A 23,191-nucleotide genomic window follows, 5' to 3' on the forward strand; every position below is an offset into this window, starting at 1 on the left:
ATTATACTCCAGAGCTGCACTCACTATTCTGCTGGTGCAGTCACTGTGTACATACATTACTTATCCTGTACTGATCCTGAGTTACATCCTGTATTATACCCCAGAGCTGCACTCACTATTCTGCTGGTGGAGTAACTGTGTACATACATTACTTATCCTGTACTGATCCTTAGTTACATCCTGTATTATACTCCAGAGCTGCACTCACTATTCTGCTGGTGCAGTCACTGGGTACATACATTACTGATCCTGAGCTACATCCTGTATTATACCCCAGAGCTGCACTCACTATTCTGCTGGTGCAGTCACTGTGTACATACATTACTTATCCTGTACTAATCCTGAGTTACATCCTGTATTATACTCCGGAGCTGCACTCACTATTCTGCTGGTGCAGTCACTGTATACATACATTACTTATCCTGTACTGATCCGGAGTTACATCCTGTATTATACTCCAGAGCTGCACTCACTATTCTGCTGGTGCAGTCACTGTGTACATACATTACTTATCCTGTACTGATCCTGAGTTACGTCCTGTATTATACTCCAGAGCTGCACTCACTATTCTGCTGGTGCAGTCACTGTGTACATACATTACTTATCCTGTACTGATCCTGAGTTACGTCCTGTATTATACTCCAGAGCTGCACTCACTATTCTGCTGGTGCAGTCACTGTGTACATACATTACTTATCCTGTACTGATCCTGAGTTACATCCTGTATTATACTCCAGAGCTGCACTCACTATTCTGCTGGTGCAGTCACTGTGTACATACATTACTTATCCTGTACTGATCCTGAGTTACATCCTGTATTATACTCCAGAGCTGCACTCACTATTCTGCTGGTGCAGTCACTGTGCACATACATTACTTATCCTGTACTGATCCCCTGAGTTACATCCTGTATTATACTCCAGAGCTGCACTCACTATTCTGCTGGTGCAGTCACTGTGTACATACATTACTTATCCTGTACTGATCCTAAATTACATCCTGTATTATACTCCAGAGCTGCACTCACTATTCTGCTGGTGCAGTCACTGTGTACATACATTACTTATCCTGTACTGATCCTGGGTTACATCCTGTATTATACTCCAGAGCTGCACTCACTATTCTGCTGGTGCAGTCACTGTGTACATACATTACTTATCCTGTACTGATCCTGAGTTACATCCTGTATTATACTCCAGAGCTGCACTCACTATTCTGCTGGTGCAGTCACTGTGTACATACATTACTTATCCTGTACTGATCCTGAGTTACATCCTGTATTATACTCCAGAGCTGCACTCACTATTCTGCTGGTGCAGTCACTGTGTACATACATTACTTATCCTGTACTGATCCTGGGTTACATCCTGTATTATACTCCAGAGCTGCACTCACTATTCTGCTGGTGCAGTCACTGTGTACATACATTACTTATCCTGTACTAATCCTGAGTTACATCCTGTATTATACTCCAGAGCTGCACTCACTATTCTGCTGGTGCAGTCACTGTGTACATACATTACTTATCCTGTACTAATCCTGAGTTACGTCCTGTATTATACTCCAGAGCTGCACTCACTATTCTGCTGGTGCAGTCACTGTGTACATACATTACTTATCCTGTACTGATCCTGAGGTACATTCTGTATTATACTCCAGAGCTGCACTCACTATTCTGCTGGTGCAGTCACTGTGTACATACATTACTTATCCTGTACTGATCCTGGGTTACATCCTGTATTATACTCCAGAGCTGCACTCACTATTCTGCTGGTGCAGTCACTGTGTACATACATTACTTATCCTGTACTGACCCTGAGTTACATCCTGTATTATACTCCAGAGCTGCACTCACTATTCTGCTGGTACAGTCACTGTGTACATACATTACTTATCCTGTACTGATCCCAAGTTACATCCTGTATTATACTTCAAAGCTGCACTCACTATTCTGCTGGTGCAGTCACTGTGTACATACATTACTTATCCTGTACTGATCCTGAGTTACATCCTGTATTATACCCCAGAGCTGCACTCACTATTCTGCTGGTGCAGTCACTGTGTACATACATTACTTATCCTGTACTGATCCTGAGTTACATCCTGTATTATTCTCCAGAGCTGCACTCACTATTCTGCTGGTGCAGTCACTGGGTACATACATGACTGATCCTGAGCTACATCCTGTATTATACCCCAGAGCTGCACTCACTATTCTGCTGGTGCAGTCACTGTGTACATACATTACTTATCCTGTACTGATCCTGAGTTACATCCTGTATTATACTCCAGAGCTGCACTCACTATTCTGCTGGTGCAGTCACTGTGTACATACATTACTTATCCTGTACTGATCCTGAGTTACATCCTGTATTATACTCCAGAGCTGCACTCACTATTCTGCTGGTGCAGTCACTGTGTACATACATTACTTATCCTGTACTGATCCTAAATTACATCCTGTATTATACTCCAGAGCTGCACTCACTATTCTGCTGGTGCAGTCACTGTGTACATACATTACTTATCCTGTACTAATCCTGAGTTACATCCTGTATTATACTCCGGAGCTGCACTCACTATTCTGCTGGTGCAGTCACTGTATACATACATTACTTATCCTGTACTGATCCGGAGTTACATCCTGTATTATACTCCAGAGCTGCACTCACTATTCTGCTGGTGCAGTCACTGTGTACATACATTACTTATCCTGTACTGATCCTGAGTTACGTCCTGTATTATACTCCAGAGCTGCACTCACTATTCTGCTGGTGCAGTCACTGTGTACATACATTACTTATCCTGTACTGATCCTGAGTTACGTCCTGTATTATACTCCAGAGCTGCACTCACTATTCTGCTGGTGCAGTCACTGTGTACATACATTACTTATCCTGTACTGATTCTGAGTTACATCCTGTATTACACTCCAGAGCTGCACTCACTATTCTGCTGGTGCAGTCACTGTGCACATACATTACTTATCCTGTACTGATCCCCTGAGTTACATCCTGTATTATACTCCAGAGCTGCACTCACTATTCTGCTGGTGCAGTCACTGTGTACATACATTACTTATCCTGTACTGATCCTGAGTTACGTCCTGTATTATACTCCAGAGCTGCACTCACTATTCTGCTGGTGCAGTCACTGTGTACATACATTACTTATCCTGTACTGATCCTAAATTACATCCTGTATTATACTCCAGAGCTGCACTCACTATTCTGCTGGTGCAGTCACTGTGTACATACATTACTTATCCTGTACTGATCCTGGGTTACATCCTGTATTATACTCCAGAGCTGCACTCACTATTCTGCTGGTGCAGTCACTGTGTACATACATTACTTATCCTGTACTGATCCTGAGTTACGTCCTGTATTATACTCCAGAGCTGCACTCACTATTCTGCTGGTGCAGTCACTGTGTACATACATTACTTATCCTGTACTGATCCTAAATTACATCCTGTATTATACTCCAGAGCTGCACTCACTATTCTGCTGGTGCAGTCACTGTGTACATACATTACTTATCCTGTACTGATCCTGGGTTACATCCTGTATTATACTCCAGAGCTGCACTCACTATTCTGCTGGTGCAGTCACTGTGTACATACATTACTTATCCTGTACTGATCCTGAGTTACATCCTGTATTATACTCCAGAGCTGCACTCACTATTCTGCTGGTGCAGTCACTGTGTACATACATTACTAATCCTGTTCTGATCCTGAGTTACAGCCTGTATTATACTCCAGAGCTGCACTCACTATTCTGCTGGTGCAGTCACTGTGTACATACATTACTTATCCTGTACTGATCCTGAGTTACATCCTGTATTATACTCCAGAGCTGCACTCACTATTCTGCTGGTGGAGTAACTGTGTACATACATTACTTATCCTGTACTGATCCTTAGTTACATCCTGTATTATACTCCAGAGCTGCACTCACTATTCTGCTGGTGCAGTCACTGTGTACATACATTATTTATCCTGTACTGATCCTGAGTTACATTCTGTATTATACTCCAGAGCTGCACTCACTATTCTGCTGGTGCAGTCACTGTGTACATACATTACTTATCCTGTACTGATCCTGAGTTACATCCTGTATTATACTCCAGAGCTGCACTCACTATTCTGCTGGTGCAGTCACTGTGTACATACATTACTTATCCTGTACTGATCCTGAGTTACATCCTGTATTATTCTCCAGAGCTGCACTCACTATTCTGCTGGTGCAGTCACTGGGTACATACATTACTGATCCTGAGCTACATCCTGTAATATACCCCAGAGCTGCACTCACTATTCTGCTGGTGCAGTCACTGTGTACATACATTACTTATCCTGTACTGATCCTGAGTTATATCCTGTATTATACTCCAGAGCTGCACTCACTATTCTGCTGGTGCAGTCACTGTATACATACATTACTTATCCTGTACTGATCCGGAGTTACATCCTGTATTATACTCCAGAGCTGCACTCACTATTCTGCTGGTGCAGTCACTGTGTACATACATTACTTATCCTGTACTGATCCTGAGTTACGTCCTGTATTATACTCCAGAGCTGCACTCACTATTCTGCTGGTGCAGTCACTGTGTACATACATTACTTATCCTGTACTGATCCTGAGTTACGTCCTGTATTATACTCCAGAGCTGCACTCACTATTCTGCTGGTGCAGTCACTGTGTACATACATTACTTATCCTGTACTGATCCTGAGTTACATCCTGTATTATACTCCAGAGCTGCACTCACTATTCTGCTGGTGCAGTCACTGTGTACATACATTACTTATCCTGTACTGATCCTGAGTTACATCCTGTATTATACTCCAGAGCTGCACTCACTATTCTGCTGGTGCAGTCACTGTGCACATACATTACTTATCCTGTACTGATCCCCTGAGTTACATCCTGTATTATACTCTAGAGCTGCACTCACTATTCTGCTGGTGCAGTCACTGTGTACATACATTACTTATCCTGTACTGATCCTAAATTACATCCTGTATTATACTCCAGAGCTGCACTCACTATTCTGCTGGTGCAGTCACTGTGTACATACATTACTTATCCTGTACTGATCCTGGGTTACATCCTGTATTATACTCCAGAGCTGCACTCACTATTCTGCTGGTGCAGTCACTGTGTACATACATTACTTATCCTGTACTGATCCTGAGTTACATCCTGTATTATACTCCAGAGCTGCACTCACTATTCTGCTGGTGCAGTCACTGTGTACATACATTACTTATCCTGTACTATTCCTGAGTTACGTCCTGTATTATACTCCAGAGCTGCACTCACTATTCTGCTGGTGCAGTCACTGTGTACATACATTACTTATCCTGTACTGATCCCAAGTTACATCCTGTATTATACTTCAAAGCTGCACTCACTATTCTGCTGGTGCAGTCACTGTGTACATACATTACTTATCCTGTACTGATCCTGAGTTACAGCCTGTATTATACTCCAGAGCTGCACTCACTATTCTGCTGGTGCAGTCACTGTGTACATACATTACTTATCCTGTACTGATCCTGAGTTACATCCTGTATTATACTCCAGAGCTGCACTCACTATTCTGCTGGTGCAGTCACTGTGTACATACATTACTTATCCTGTACTGATCCTGAGTTACATGATCATCCTGTATTATTCTCCAGAGCTGCACTCACTATTCTGCTGGTGCAGTCACTGGGTACATACATTACTGATCCTGAGCTACATCCTGTATTATACCCCAGAGCTGCACTCACTATTCTGCTGGTGCAGTCACTGTGTACATACATTACTTATCCTGTACTGATCCTGAGTTACATCCTGTATTATACTCCAGAGCTGCACTCACTATTCTGCTGGTGCAGTCACTGTGTACATACATTACTTATCCTGTACTGATCCTGAGTTACATCCTGTATTATACTCCAGAGCTGCACTCACTATTCTGCTGGTGCAGTCACTGTGTACATACATTACTTATCCTGTACTGATCCTGAGTTACATCCTGTATTATACTCCAGAGCTGCACTCACTATTCTGCTGGTGCAGTCACTGTGTACATACATTACTTATCCTGTACTGATCCTAAATTACATCCTGTATTATACTCCGGAGCTGCACTCACTATTCTGCTGGTGCAGTCACTGTATACATACATTACTTATCCTGTACTGATCCGGAGTTACATCCTGTATTATACTCCAGAGCTGCACTCACTATTCTGCTGGTGCAGTCACTGTGTACATAAATTACTTATCCTATACTGATCCTGAGTTACATCCTGTATTATACTCCAGAGCTGTACTCACTATTCTGCCTGTGGAGTCACTGTGTACATACATTACTTATCCTGTACTGATCCTGAGTTACATCCTGTATTATACTCCAGAGCTGCACTCACTATTCTGCTGGTGCAGTCACTGTGTACATACATTACTTATCCTGTACTGATTCTGAGTTACATCCTGTATTATACTCCAGAGCTGCACTCACTATTCTGCTGGTGCAGTCACTGTGCACATACATTACTTATCCTGTACTGATCCTGAGTTTCATCCTGTATTATACTCCAGAGCTGCACTCACTATTCTGCTGGTGCAGTCACTGTGTACACACATTACTTATCCTGTACTGATCCTGAGTTACATCCTGTATTATACTCCAGAGCGGCACTCACTATTCTGCTGGTGCAGTCACTGTGCACATACATTACTTATCCTGTACTGATCCCCTGAGTTACATCCTGTATTATACTAGAGCTGCACTCACTATTCTGCTGGTGCAGTCACTGTGTACATACATTACTTATCCTGTACTGATCCTAAATTACATCCTGTATTATACTCCAGAGCTGCACTCACTATTCTGCTGGTGCAGTCACTGTGTACATACATTACTTATCCTGTACTGATCCTGGGTTACATCCTGTATTATACTCCAGAGCTGCACTCACTATTCTGCTGGTGCAGTCACTGTGTACATACATTACTTATCCTGTACTGATCCTGAGTTACATCCTGTATTATACTCCAGAGCTGCACTCACTATTCTGCTGGTGCAGTCACTGTGTACATACATTACTTATCCTGTACTGATCCTGAGTTACATCCTGTATTATACTTCAGAGCTGCACTCACTATTCTGCTGGTGCAGTCACTGTGTACATACATTACCTATCCTGTACTGATCCTGAGTTACATCCTGTATTATACTCCAGAGCTGCACTCACTATTCTGCTGGTGCAGTCACTGTGTACATACATTACCTATCCTGTACTGATCCTGAGTTACATCCTGTATTATACTCCAGAGCTGCACTCACTATTCTGCTGGTGCAGTCACTGTGTACATACAATACTTATCCTGTACTGATCCTGAGTTACATCCTGTATTATACCCCAGAGCTGCACTCACTATTCTGCTGGTGCAGTCACTGTGTACATACATTACTTATCCTGTACTGATCCTGAGTTACATCCTGTATTATACTCCAGAGCTGCACTCACTATTCTGCTGGTGCAGTCACTGTGTACATACATTACTTATCCTGTACTGATCCTGAGTTACATCCTGTATTATACTCCAGAGCTGCACTCACTATTCTGCTGGAGCAGTCACTGTGTACATACATTACATATCCTGTACTGATCCTGAGTTACATCCTGTATTATACTCCAGAGCTGCACTCACTATTCTGCTGGTGCAGTCACTGTGTACATACATTACTTATCCTGTACTGATTCTGAGTTACATCCTGTATTATACTCCAGAGCTGCACTCACTATTCTGCTGGTGCAGTCACTGTGCACATACATTACTTATCCTGTACTGATCCTGAGTTTCATCCTGTATTATACTCCAGAGCTGCACTCACTATTCTGCTGGTGCAGTCACTGTGTACACACATTACTTATCCTGTACTGATCCTGAGTTACATCCTGTATTATACTCCAGAGCGGCACTCACTATTCTGCTGGTGCAGTCACTGTGCACATACATTACTTATCCTGTACTGATCCCCTGAGTTACATCCTGTATTATACTAGAGCTGCACTCACTATTCTGCTGGTGCAGTCACTGTGTACATACATTACTTATCCTGTACTGATCCTAAATTACATCCTGTATTATACTCCAGAGCTGCACTCACTATTCTGCTGGTGCAGTCACTGTGTACATACATTACTTATCCTGTACTGATCCTGGGTTACATCCTGTATTATACTCCAGAGCTGCACTCACTATTCTGCTGGTGCAGTCACTGTGTACATACATTACTTATCCTGTACTGATCCTGAGTTACATCCTGTATTATACTCCAGAGCTGCACTCACTATTCTGCTGGTGCAGTCACTGTGTACATACATTACTTATCCTGTACTGATCCTGAGTTACATCCTGTATTATACTTCAGAGCTGCACTCACTATTCTGCTGGTGCAGTCACTGTGTACATACATTACCTATCCTGTACTGATCCTGAGTTACATCCTGTATTATACTCCAGAGCTGCACTCACTATTCTGCTGGTGCAGTCACTGTGTACATACATTACCTATCCTGTACTGATCCTGAGTTACATCCTGTATTATACTCCAGAGCTGCACTCACTATTCTGCTGGTGCAGTCACTGTGTACATACAATACTTATCCTGTACTGATCCTGAGTTACATCCTGTATTATACCCCAGAGCTGCACTCACTATTCTGCTGGTGCAGTCACTGTGTACATACATTACTTATCCTGTACTGATCCTGAGTTACATCCTGTATTATACTCCAGAGCTGCACTCACTATTCTGCTGGTGCAGTCACTGTGTACATACATTACTTATCCTGTACTGATCCTGAGTTACATCCTGTATTATACTCCAGAGCTGCACTCACTATTCTGCTGGTGCAGTCACTGTGTACATACATTACTTATCCTGTACTAATCCTGAGTTACGTCCTGTATTATACTCCAGAGCTGCACTCACTATTCTGCTGGTGCAGTCACTGTGTACATACATTACTTATCCTGTACTGATCCTGAGGTACATTCTGTATTATACTCCAGAGCTGCACTCACTATTCTGCTGGTGCAGTCACTGTGTACATACATTACTTATCCTGTACTGATCCTGGGTTACATCCTGTATTATACTCCAGAGCTGCACTCACTATTCTGCTGGTGCAGTCACTGTGTACATACATTACTTATCCTGTACTGACCCTGAGTTACATCCTGTATTATACTCCAGAGCTGCACTCACTATTCTGCTGGTACAGTCACTGTGTACATACATTACTTATCCTGTACTGATCCCAAGTTACATCCTGTATTATACTTCAAAGCTGCACTCACTATTCTGCTGGTGCAGTCACTGTGTACATACATTACTTATCCTGTACTGATCCTGAGTTACATCCTGTATTATACCCCAGAGCTGCACTCACTATTCTGCTGGTGCAGTCACTGTGTACATACATTACTTATCCTGTACTGATCCTGAGTTACATCCTGTATTATTCTCCAGAGCTGCACTCACTATTCTGCTGGTGCAGTCACTGGGTACATACATGACTGATCCTGAGCTACATCCTGTATTATACCCCAGAGCTGCACTCACTATTCTGCTGGTGCAGTCACTGTGTACATACATTACTTATCCTGTACTGATCCTGAGTTACATCCTGTATTATACTCCAGAGCTGCACTCACTATTCTGCTGGTGCAGTCACTGTGTACATACATTACTTATCCTGTACTGATCCTGAGTTACATCCTGTATTATACTCCAGAGCTGCACTCACTATTCTGCTGGTGCAGTCACTGTGTACATACATTACTTATCCTGTACTGATCCTAAATTACATCCTGTATTATACTCCAGAGCTGCACTCACTATTCTGCTGGTGCAGTCACTGTGTACATACATTACTTATCCTGTACTAATCCTGAGTTACATCCTGTATTATACTCCGGAGCTGCACTCACTATTCTGCTGGTGCAGTCACTGTATACATACATTACTTATCCTGTACTGATCCGGAGTTACATCCTGTATTATACTCCAGAGCTGCACTCACTATTCTGCTGGTGCAGTCACTGTGTACATACATTACTTATCCTGTACTGATCCTGAGTTACGTCCTGTATTATACTCCAGAGCTGCACTCACTATTCTGCTGGTGCAGTCACTGTGTACATACATTACTTATCCTGTACTGATCCTGAGTTACGTCCTGTATTATACTCCAGAGCTGCACTCACTATTCTGCTGGTGCAGTCACTGTGTACATACATTACTTATCCTGTACTGATTCTGAGTTACATCCTGTATTACACTCCAGAGCTGCACTCACTATTCTGCTGGTGCAGTCACTGTGCACATACATTACTTATCCTGTACTGATCCCCTGAGTTACATCCTGTATTATACTCCAGAGCTGCACTCACTATTCTGCTGGTGCAGTCACTGTGTACATACATTACTTATCCTGTACTGATCCTGAGTTACGTCCTGTATTATACTCCAGAGCTGCACTCACTATTCTGCTGGTGCAGTCACTGTGTACATACATTACTTATCCTGTACTGATCCTAAATTACATCCTGTATTATACTCCAGAGCTGCACTCACTATTCTGCTGGTGCAGTCACTGTGTACATACATTACTTATCCTGTACTGATCCTGGGTTACATCCTGTATTATACTCCAGAGCTGCACTCACTATTCTGCTGGTGCAGTCACTGTGTACATACATTACTTATCCTGTACTGATCCTGAGTTACGTCCTGTATTATACTCCAGAGCTGCACTCACTATTCTGCTGGTGCAGTCACTGTGTACATACATTACTTATCCTGTACTGATCCTAAATTACATCCTGTATTATACTCCAGAGCTGCACTCACTATTCTGCTGGTGCAGTCACTGTGTACATACATTACTTATCCTGTACTGATCCTGAGTTACATCCTGTATTATACTCCAGAGCTGCACTCACTATTCTGCTGGTGCAGTCACTGTGTACATACATTACTTATCCTGTACTGATCCTGAGTTACATCCTGTATTATACTCCAGAGCTGCACTCACTATTCTGCTGGTGCAGTCACTGTGTACATACATTACTAATCCTGTTCTGATCCTGAGTTACAGCCTGTATTATACTCCAGAGCTGCACTCACTATTCTGCTGGTGCAGTCACTGTGTACATACATTACTTATCCTGTACTGATCCTGAGTTACATCCTGTATTATACCCCAGAGCTGCACTCACTATTCTGCTGGTGGAGTAACTGTGTACATACATTACTTATCCTGTACTGATCCTTAGTTACATCCTGTATTATACTCCAGAGCTGCACTCACTATTCTGCTGGTGCAGTCACTGTGTACATACATTATTTATCCTGTACTGATCCTGAGTTACATTCTGTATTATACTCCAGAGCTGCACTCACTATTCTGCTGGTGCAGTCACTGTGTACATACATTACTTATCCTGTACTGATCCTGAGTTACATCCTGTATTATACTCCAGAGCTGCACTCACTATTCTGCTGGTGCAGTCACTGTGTACATACATTACTTATCCTGTACTGATCCTGAGTTACATCCTGTATTATTCTCCAGAGCTGCACTCACTATTCTGCTGGTGCAGTCACTGGGTACATACATTACTGATCCTGAGCTACATCCTGTAATATACCCCAGAGCTGCACTCACTATTCTGCTGGTGCAGTCACTGTGTACATACATTACTTATCCTGTACTGATCCTGAGTTATATCCTGTATTATACTCCAGAGCTGCACTCACTATTCTGCTGGTGCAGTCACTGTATACATACATTACTTATCCTGTACTGATCCGGAGTTACATCCTGTATTATACTCCAGAGCTGCACTCACTATTCTGCTGGTGCAGTCACTGTGTACATACATTACTTATCCTGTACTGATCCTGAGTTACGTCCTGTATTATACTCCAGAGCTGCACTCACTATTCTGCTGGTGCAGTCACTGTGTACATACATTACTTATCCTGTACTGATCCTGAGTTACGTCCTGTATTATACTCCAGAGCTGCACTCACTATTCTGCTGGTGCAGTCACTGTGTACATACATTACTTATCCTGTACTGATCCTGAGTTACATCCTGTATTATACTCCAGAGCTGCACTCACTATTCTGCTGGTGCAGTCACTGTGTACATACATTACTTATCCTGTACTGATCCTGAGTTACATCCTGTATTATACTCCAGAGCTGCACTCACTATTCTGCTGGTGCAGTCACTGTGCACATACATTACTTATCCTGTACTGATCCCCTGAGTTACATCCTGTATTATACTCTAGAGCTGCACTCACTATTCTGCTGGTGCAGTCACTGTGTACATACATTACTTATCCTGTACTGATCCTAAATTACATCCTGTATTATACTCCAGAGCTGCACTCACTATTCTGCTGGTGCAGTCACTGTGTACATACATTACTTATCCTGTACTGATCCTGGGTTACATCCTGTATTATACTCCAGAGCTGCACTCACTATTCTGCTGGTGCAGTCACTGTGTACATACATTACTTATCCTGTACTGATCCTGAGTTACATCCTGTATTATACTCCAGAGCTGCACTCACTATTCTGCTGGTGCAGTCACTGTGTACATACATTACTTATCCTGTACTAATCCTGAGTTACGTCCTGTATTATACTCCAGAGCTGCACTCACTATTCTGCTGGTGCAGTCACTGTGTACATACATTACTTATCCTGTACTGATCCCAAGTTACATCCTGTATTATACTTCAAAGCTGCACTCACTATTCTGCTGGTGCAGTCACTGTGTACATACATTACTTATCCTGTACTGATCCTGAGTTACAGCCTGTATTATACTCCAGAGCTGCACTCACTATTCTGCTGGTGCAGTCACTGTGTACATACATTACTTATCCTGTACTGATCCTGAGTTACATCCTGTATTATACTCCAGAGCTGCACTCACTATTCTGCTGGTGCAGTCACTGTGTACATACATTACTTATCCTGTACTGATCCTGAGTTACATGATCATCCTGTATTATTCTCCAGAGCTGCACTCACTATTCTGCTGGTGCAGTCACTGGGTACATACATTACTGATCCTGAGCTACATCCTGTATTATACCCCAGAGCTGCACTCACTATTCTGCTGGTGCAGTCACTGTGTACATACATTACTTATCCTGTACTGATCCTGAGTTACATCCTGTATTATACTCCAGAGCTGCACTCACTATTCTGCTGGTGCAGTCACTGTGTACATACATTACTTATCCTGTACTGATCCTGAGTTACATCCTGTATTATACTCCAGAGCTGCACTCACTATTCTGCTGGTGCAGTCACTGTGTACATACATTACTTATCCTGTACTGATCCTGAGTTACATCCTGTATTATACTCCAGAGCTGCACTCACTATTCTGCTGGTGCAGTCACTGTGTACATACATTACTTATCCTGTACTGATCCTAAATTACATCCTGTATTATACTCCAGAGCTGCACTCACTATTCTGCTGGTGCAGTCACTGTGTACATACATTACTTATCCTGTACTAATCCTGAGTTACATCCTGTATTATACTCCGGAGCTGCACTCACTATTCTGCTGGTGCAGTCACTGTATACATACATTACTTATCCTGTACTGATCCGGAGTTACATCCTGTATTATACTCCAGAGCTGCACTCACTATTCTGCTGGTGCAGTCACTGTGTACATAAATTACTTATCCTATACTGATCCTGAGTTACATCCTGTATTATACTCCAGAGCTGTACTCACTATTCTGCCTGTGGAGTCACTGTGTACATACATTACTTATCCTGTACTGATCCTGAGTTACATCCTGTATTATACTCCAGAGCTGCACTCACTATTCTGCTGGTGCAGTCACTGTGTACATACATTACTTATCCTGTACTGATCCTGAGTTACATCCTGTATTATACTCCAGAGCTGCACTCACTATTCTGCTGGTGCAGTCACTGTGCACATACATTACTTATCCTGTACTGATCCTGAGTTTCATCCTGTATTATACTCCAGAGCTGCACTCACTATTCTGCTGGTGCAGTCACTGTGTACACACATTACTTATCCTGTACTGATCCTGAGTTACATCCTGTATTATACTCCAGAGCGGCACTCACTATTCTGCTGGTGCAGTCACTGTGCACATACATTACTTATCCTGTACTGATCCCCTGAGTTACATCCTGTATTATACTAGAGCTGCACTCACTATTCTGCTGGTGCAGTCACTGTGTACATACATTACTTATCCTGTACTGATCCTAAATTACATCCTGTATTATACTCCAGAGCTGCACTCACTATTCTGCTGGTGCAGTCACTGTGTACATACATTACTTATCCTGTACTGATCCTGGGTTACATCCTGTATTATACTCCAGAGCTGCACTCACTATTCTGCTGGTGCAGTCACTGTGTACATACATTACTTATCCTGTACTGATCCTGAGTTACATCCTGTATTATACTCCAGAGCTGCACTCACTATTCTGCTGGTGCAGTCACTGTGTACATACATTACTTATCCTGTACTGATCCTGAGTTACATCCTGTATTATACTTCAGAGCTGCACTCACTATTCTGCTGGTGCAGTCACTGTGTACATACATTACCTATCCTGTACTGATCCTGAGTTACATCCTGTATTATACTCCAGAGCTGCACTCACTATTCTGCTGGTGCAGTCACTGTGTACATACATTACCTATCCTGTACTGATCCTGAGTTACATCCTGTATTATACTCCAGAGCTGCACTCACTATTCTGCTGGTGCAGTCACTGTGTACATACAATACTTATCCTGTACTGATCCTGAGTTACATCCTGTATTATACCCCAGAGCTGCACTCACTATTCTGCTGGTGCAGTCACTGTGTACATACATTACTTATCCTGTACTGATCCTGAGTTACATCCTGTATTATACTCCAGAGCTGCACTCACTATTCTGCTGGTGCAGTCACTGTGTACATACATTACTTATCCTGTACTGATCCTGAGTTACATCCTGTATTATACTCCAGAGCTGCACTCACTATTCTGCTGGAGCAGTCACTGTGTACATACATTACATATCCTGTACTGATCCTGAGTTACATCCTGTATTATACTCCAGAGCTGCACTCACTATTCTGCTGGTGCAGTCACTGTGTACATACATTACTTATCCTGTACTGATCCCATTACATCCTGTATTATACTCCGGAGCTGCACTCACTATTCTGCTGGTGCAGTCACTGTATACATACATTACTTATCCTGTACTGATCCTGAGTTACATCCTGTATTATTCTCCAGAGCTGCACTCACTATTCTGCTGGTGCAGTCACTGTGTACATACATTACTTATCCTGTACTGATCCTGAGTTACATCCTGTATTATACTCCAGAGCTGCACTCACTATTCTGCTGGTGCAGTCACTGTGTACATACATTACCTATCCTGTACTGATCCTGAGTTACATCCTGTATTATACTCCAGAGCTGCACTCACTATTCTGCTGGTGCAGTCACTGTGTACATACAATACTTATCCTGTACTGATCCTGAGTTACATCCTGTATTATACCCCAGAGCTGCACTCACTATTCTGCTGGTGCAGTCACTGTGTACATACATTACTTATCCTGTACTGATCCTGAGTTACATCCTGTATTATACTCCAGAGCTGCACTCACTATTCTGCTGGTGCAGTCACTGTGTACATACATTACTTATCCTGTACTGATCCTGAGTTACATCCTGTATTATACTCCAGAGCTGCACTCACTATTCTGCTGGAGCAGTCACTGTGTACATACATTACATATCCTGTACTGATCCTGAGTTACATCCTGTATTATACTCCAGAGCTGCACTCACTATTCTGCTGGTGCAGTCACTGTGTACATACATTACTTATCCTGTACTGATCCCATTACATCCTGTATTATACTCCGGAGCTGCACTCACTATTCTGCTGGTGCAGTCACTGTATACATACATTACTTATCCTGTACTGATCCTGAGTTACATCCTGTATTATTCTCCAGAGCTGCACTCACTATTCTGCTGGTGCAGTCACTGGGTACATACATTACTGATCCTGAGCTACATCCTGTATTATACTCCAGAGCAGCACTCACTATTCTGCTGGTGCAGTCACTGTGTACATACATTACTTATCCTGTACTGATCCGGAGTTACATCCTGTATTATACTCCAGAGCTGCACTCACTATTCTGCTGGTGCAGTCACTGTGTACATACATTACTTATCCTGTACTGATCCTGAGTTACGTCCTGTATTATACTCCAGAGCTGCACTCACTATTCTGCTGGTGCAGTCACTGTGTACATACATTACTTATCCTGTACTGATCCTGAGTTACGTCCTGTATTATACTCCAGAGCTGCACTCACTATTCTGCTGGTGCAGTCACTGTGTACATACATTACTTATCCTGTACTGATCCTGAGTTACATCCTGTATTATACTCCAGAGCTGCACTCACTATTCTGCTGGTGCAGTCACTGGGTACATACATTACTTATCCTGTACTGATCCTGAGTTATATCCTGTATTATACTCCAGAGCTGCACTCACTATTCTGCTGGTGCAGTCACTGTGTACATACATTACTTATCCTGTACTGATCCTGAGTTACATCCTGTATTATACTCCAGAGCTGCACTCACTATTCTGCTGGGGCAGTCACTGTGTACATACATTACTTATCCTGTACTGATCCTGAGTTACATCCTGTATTATACTCCAGAGCTGCACTCACTATTCTGCTGGTGCAGTCACTGTGTACATACATTACTTATCCTGTACTAATCCTGAGTTACGTCCTGTATTATACTCCAGAGCTGCACTCACTATTCTGCTGGTGCAGTCACTGTGTACATACATTACTTATCCTGTACTGATCCCAAGTTACATCCTGTATTATACTTCAAAGCTGCACTCACTATTCTGCTGGTGCAGTCACTGTGTACATACATTACTTATCCTGTACTGATCCTGAGTTACATCCTGTATTATACTCCAGAGCTGCACTCACTATTCTGCTGGTGCAGTCACTGTGTACATACATTACTTATCCTGTACTGATCCTGAGTTACATCCTGTATTATTCTCCAGAGCTGCACTCACTATTCTGCTGGTGCAGTCACTGGGTACATACATTACTGATCCTGAGCTACATCCTGTATTATACCCCAGAGCTGCACTCACTATTCTGCTGGTGCAGTCACTGTGTACATACATTACTTATCCTGTACTAATCCTGAGTTACATCCTGTATTATTCTCCAGAGCTGCACTCACTATTCTGCTGGTGCAGTCACTGTGTACATACATTACTTATCCTGTACTGATCCTGAGTTACATCCAGTATTATACTCCAGAGCTGCACTCACTATTCTGCTGGTGCAGTCACTGTGTACATACATTACTTATCCTGTACTGATCCTGAGTTACATCCTGTATTACACTCCAGAGCTGCACTCACTATTCTGCTGGTGCAGTCACTGTGTACATACATTACTTATCCTGTACTGATCCTAAATTACATCCTGTATTATACTCCAGAGCTGCACTCACTATTCTGCTGGTGCAGTCACTGTGTACATACATTACTTATCCTGTACTGATCCTGGGTTACATCCTGTATTATACTCCAGAGCTGCACTCACTATTCTGCTGGTGCAGTCACTGTGTACATACATTACTTATCCTGTACTGATCCTGAGTTACGTCCTGTATTATACTCCAGAGCTGCACTCACTATTCTGCTGGTGCAGTCACTGTGTACATACATTACTTATCCTGTACTGATCCTGAGTTACATCCTGTATTATACTCCAGAGCTGCACTCACTATTCTGCTGGTGCAGTCACTGTGTACATACATTACCTATCCTGTACTGATCCTGAGTTACATCCTGTATTATACTCCAGAGCTGCACTCACTATTCTGCTGGTGCAGTCACTGTGTACATACATTACCTATCCTGTACTGATCCTGAGTTACATCCTGTATTATACTCCAGAGCTGCACTCACTATTCTGCTGGTGCAGTCACTGTGTACATACAATACTTATCCTGTACTGATCCTGAGTTACATCCTGTATTATACCCCAGAGCTGCACTCACTATTCTGCTGGTGCAGTCACTGTGTACATACATTACATATCCTGTACTGATCCTGAGTTACATCCTGTATTATACTCCAGAGCTGCACTCACTATTCTGCTGGTGCAGTCACTGTGTACATACATTACTTATCCTGTACTGATCCCATTACATCCTGTATTATACTCCGGAGCTGCACTCACTATTCTGCTGGTGCAGTCACTGTATACATACATTACTTATCCTGTACTGATCCTGAGTTACATCCTGTATTATTCTCCAGAGCTGCACTCACTATTCTGCTGGTGCAGTCACTGGGTACATACATTACTGATCCTGAGCTACATCCTGTATTATACCCAAGAGCTGCACTCACTATTCTGCTGGTGCAGTCACTGTGTACATACATTACTTATCCTGTACTAATCCTGAGTTACATCCTGTATTATACTCCGGAGCTGCACTCACTATTCTGCTGGTGCAGTCACTGTATACATACATTACTTATCCTGTACTGATCCGGAGTTACATCCTGTATTATACTCCAGAGCTGCACTCACTATTCTGCTGGTGCAGTCACTGTGTACATACATTACTTATCCTGTACTGATCCTGAGTTACGTCCTGTATTATACTCCAGAGCTGCACTCACTATTCTGCTGGTGCAGTCACTGTGTACATACATTACTTATCCTGTACTGATCCTGAGTTACGTCCTGTATTATACTCCAGAGCTGCACTCACTATTCTGCTGGTGCAGTCACTGTGTACATACATTACTTATCCTGTACTGATCCTGAGTTACATCCTGTATTATACTCCAGAGCTGCACTCACTATTCTGCTGGTGCAGTCACTGGGTACATACATTACTTATCCTGTACTGATCCTGAGTTATATCCTGTATTATACTCCAGAGCTGCACTCACTATTCTGCTGGTGCAGTCACTGTGTACATACATTACTTATCCTGTACTGATCCTGAGTTACATCCTGTATTATACTCCAGAGCTGCACTCACTATTCTGCTGGTGCAGTCACTGTGTACATACATTACTTATCCTGTACTGATCCTGAGTTACATCCTGTATTATACTCCAGAGCTGCACTCACTATTCTGCTGGTGCAGTCACTGTGTACATACATTACTTATCCTGTACTGATCCTGAGTTACATCCTGTATTATACTCCAGAGCTGCACTCACTATTCTGCTGGTGCAGTCACTGGGTACATACATTACTTATCCTGTACTGATCCTGAGTTACATCCTGTATTATACTCCAGAGCTGCACTCACTATTCTGCTGGTGCAGTCACTGTGCACATACATTACTTATCCTGTACTGATCCTGGGTTACATCCTGTATTATACTCCAGATCTGCACTCACTATTCTGCTGGTGCAGTCACTGTGTACATACATTACTTATCCTGTACTGATCCTGAGTTATATCCTGTATTATACTCCAGAGCTGCACTCACTATTCTGCTGGTGCAGTCACTGTGTACATACATTACTTATCCTGTACTGATCCTGGGTTACATCCTGTATTATACTCCAGAGCTGCACTCACTATTCTGCTGGTGCAGTCACCGTGTACATACATTACTTATCCTGTACTGATCCTGAGTTACATCCTGTATTATACTCCAGAGCTGCACTCACTATTCTGCTGGTGCAGTCACTGTGTACATACATTACTTATCCTGTACTGATCCTGAGTTACATCCTGTATTATACCCCAGAGCTGCACTCACTATTCTGCTGGTGCAGTCACTGTGTACATACAATACTCATCCTGTACTGATCCTGAGTTACATGCTGTATTACACTCCAGAGCTGCACTCACTATTCTGCTGGTGCAGTCACTGTGCACATACATTACTTATCCTGTACTGATCCCCTGAGTTACATCCTGTATTATACTCCAGAGCTGCACTCACTATTCTGCTGGTGCAGTCACTGTGTACATACATTACTTATCCTGTAATGATCCTGAGTTACATCCTGTATTATACTCCAGAGCTGCACTCACTATTCTGCTGGTGCAGTCACTGTGTACATACATTACTTATCCTGTACTGATCCTGAGTTACATTCTGTATTATACTCCAGAGCTGCACTCACTATTCTGCTGGTGCAGTCACTGTGCACATACATTACTTATCCTGTACTGATCCTAAATTACATCCTGTATTATACTCCAGAGCTGCACTCACTATTCTGCTGGTGCAGTCACTGTGTACATACATTACTTATCCTGTACTGATCCTGAGTTACATCCTGTATTATACTCCAGAGCTGCACTCACTATTCTGCTGGTGCAGTCACTGTGTACATACAATACTCATCCTGTACTGATCCTGAGTTACATCCTGTATTACACTCCAGAGCTGCACTCACTATTCTGCTGGTGCAGTCACTGTGCACATACATTACTTATCCTGTACTGATCCCCTGAGTTACATCCTGTATTATACTCCAGAGCTGCACTCACTATTCTGCTGGTGCAGTCACTGTGTACATACATTACTTATCCTGTAATGATCCTGAGTTACATCCTGTATTATACTCCAGAGCTGCACTCACTATTCTGCTGGTGCAGTCACTGTGTACATACATTACTTATCCTGTACTGATCCTGAGTTACATTCTGTATTATACTCCAGAGCTGCACTCACTATTCTGCTGGTGCAGTCACTGTGCACATACATTACTTATCCTGTACTGATCCTAAATTACATCCTGTATTATACTCCAGAGCTGCACTCACTATTCTGCTGGTGCAGTCACTGTGTACATACATTACTTATCCTGTACTGATCCTGAGTTACATCCTGTATTATACTCCAGAGCTGCACTCACTATTCTGCTGGTGCAGTCACTGTGTACATACATTACTTATCCTGTACTGATCCTGGGTTACATCCTGTATTATACTCCAGAGCTGCACTCACTATTCTGCTGGTGCAGTCACTGTGTACATACATTACTTATCCTGTACTGACCCTGAGTTACATCCTGTATTATACTCCAGAGCTGCACTCACTATTCTGCTGGTGCAGTCACTATGTACATACATTACTTATCCTGTACTGACCCTCAGATACATCCTGTATTATACTGCAGAGCTGCACTCACTATTCTGCTGGTGCAGTCACTGTGTACATACATTATGTCTTGGCGAGGGGTCGCATGGACAGGAGTCGCACTGATGCTTGAACATATACACAGCACACAATAAATGGACCAGTCAATGATGAAAAGTGGAGGATGGGAGTAGAAGCAGTCGACAGGATGATGGGAGTAGGGTGGAGGGGCAGGGAGTAGGGTGGAGGGGCAGGGAGTAGGGTGGAGGGGCAGGGAGTAGGGTGGAGGGGCAGGGAGTAGGGTGGAGGGGCAGGGAGTAGGGTGGAGGGGCAGGGAGTAGGGTGGAGGGGCAGGGAGTAGGGTGGAGGGGCAGGGAGAGGGTGAAGTGTAGCTCCACTAGGAGCCCCTGAACTCCGGTCTTGTGATCAGCGATAGGTGGGAGAGGTCTCCTAATGCTTTGTGGGAGACATTGCTTTATGGGTGGAGTCCAGCCCGTCTTCATAATCACATGATCAGTTCTCCCACCTCCTAGGACCCTGGGATACGCCTCCAAAGTGGAACTCCACCAATGAAAAGGAAAGAAGTATAAGAGAGCAACCAATAAGAGCCAGGGATCTTACTTTGCAGCTTCAGGGAACGGCGCCACGTCTGCCACGCTGGACGACTTCATCCCCTTCTCACTGGCGTCAGAGAGGAATCCAACACAGAAGTCCTGAAAGATAAAGTCTACATGTCACACCCCAGGAGGATAGCCCCAACTGCCCCTACACCTCACACCCCAGGAGGATAGCCCCAACAGCCCCTACACCTCACACCCCAGGAGGATAGCCCCAACACCTCACACCCCAGGAGGATAGCCCCAACTGCACCTACACCTCACGCCCCAGGAGGATAGTCCCAACACCTCAAAACCCAGGAGGACATCCCCAACTGCCCCTACACCTCACCCCAGGAGGATAGCCCCAACTGTCCCTACACTTGAAACCCCAGGAGCATAACCTCAACTGCCTTACACATCACACCCCAGAAGTATAGCTCCAACTGCCCCTACACCTCACACCCAAGGAGGATAGCCCCAACACCTCACACCCCAGGAAGATAGCCCAAACTGCCCCTACACCTCACATCCCAGGTGGATAGCCCCAACACCTCAAACCCCAGGAGGATAGCTCCAACTGCCCCAACACCTTAAACCCTAGGAGGAAAGCCTCAACAGCCCCTACACCTAACAACCCAAGGAGGACAGGCCCAACTACCCCTACACATCATATCCCAGGAGGATAGCCCCAACTTCCCCTACACCTGAAACCCTAGGAGCATATCCCCAACTGCCCCTACACATCACACCCCAAGAGGATAGCCTCAACTGCCCCTGCACCTTACACCCCAGGAGGATAGCCTCAACTGCCCCTGCACCTTACACCCCAGGAGGATAGCCTCAACTGCCCCTACACCTTACACCCCAGGAGGATAGCCACAACTGCACCTACACCTGAAACCCCAGGAGCATAATCCCAACTGCCCTACACATCACATCCCAGAAGGATAACCCCAACTGCCTCTACACCTCACACCCCAGAAGGATAGCTCCAACAGCCCCTACACATCACACCCCAGGAGGATAGCCCCACCTCAAACCCCAGGAGGATAGCCCCACCTCAAACCCCAGGAGGATAGCCCCACCTCAAACCCCAGGAGGATAGCCCCAAATGCCTCTACACATCACCCCACAGGAGGACAGCTTCAACTGCTCCTACATATCACACCCCAGGAGGATAGCCCCAACTGCCCTTACACCTAACAAGCAAAGGAGGACAGCCCACACTTCCAAGTCTATAGGACAAACAGTAAAGAAGAATAGCCCTGTCTATG

The 23,191-nt window shown here is 43.7% G+C and overlaps 1 protein-coding gene across 4 annotated transcripts in view; it reads right to left on the bottom strand.

Annotated features, from left to right (window-relative positions):
* The window catches only part of LOC120999849 (cullin-9-like), a 105,209-nt gene that overhangs the window by 24,837 nt on the left and 57,181 nt on the right, over positions 1–23,191 (bottom strand). For all 4 annotated transcript variants that reach the window (XM_040430873.1, XM_040430874.1, XM_040430871.1 and 1 more), the window contains one exon: positions 21,940–22,031. In XM_040430873.1, coding sequence (XP_040286807.1) covers positions 21,940–22,031 — 92 coding nt within the window. The remainder of the gene's footprint in view (positions 1–21,939; positions 22,032–23,191) is intronic.

This window comes from Bufo bufo, chromosome 4 (genome assembly GCF_905171765.1).
Source record: "Bufo bufo chromosome 4, aBufBuf1.1, whole genome shotgun sequence".
Lineage (NCBI taxonomy): Eukaryota > Metazoa > Chordata > Amphibia > Anura > Bufonidae > Bufo > Bufo bufo.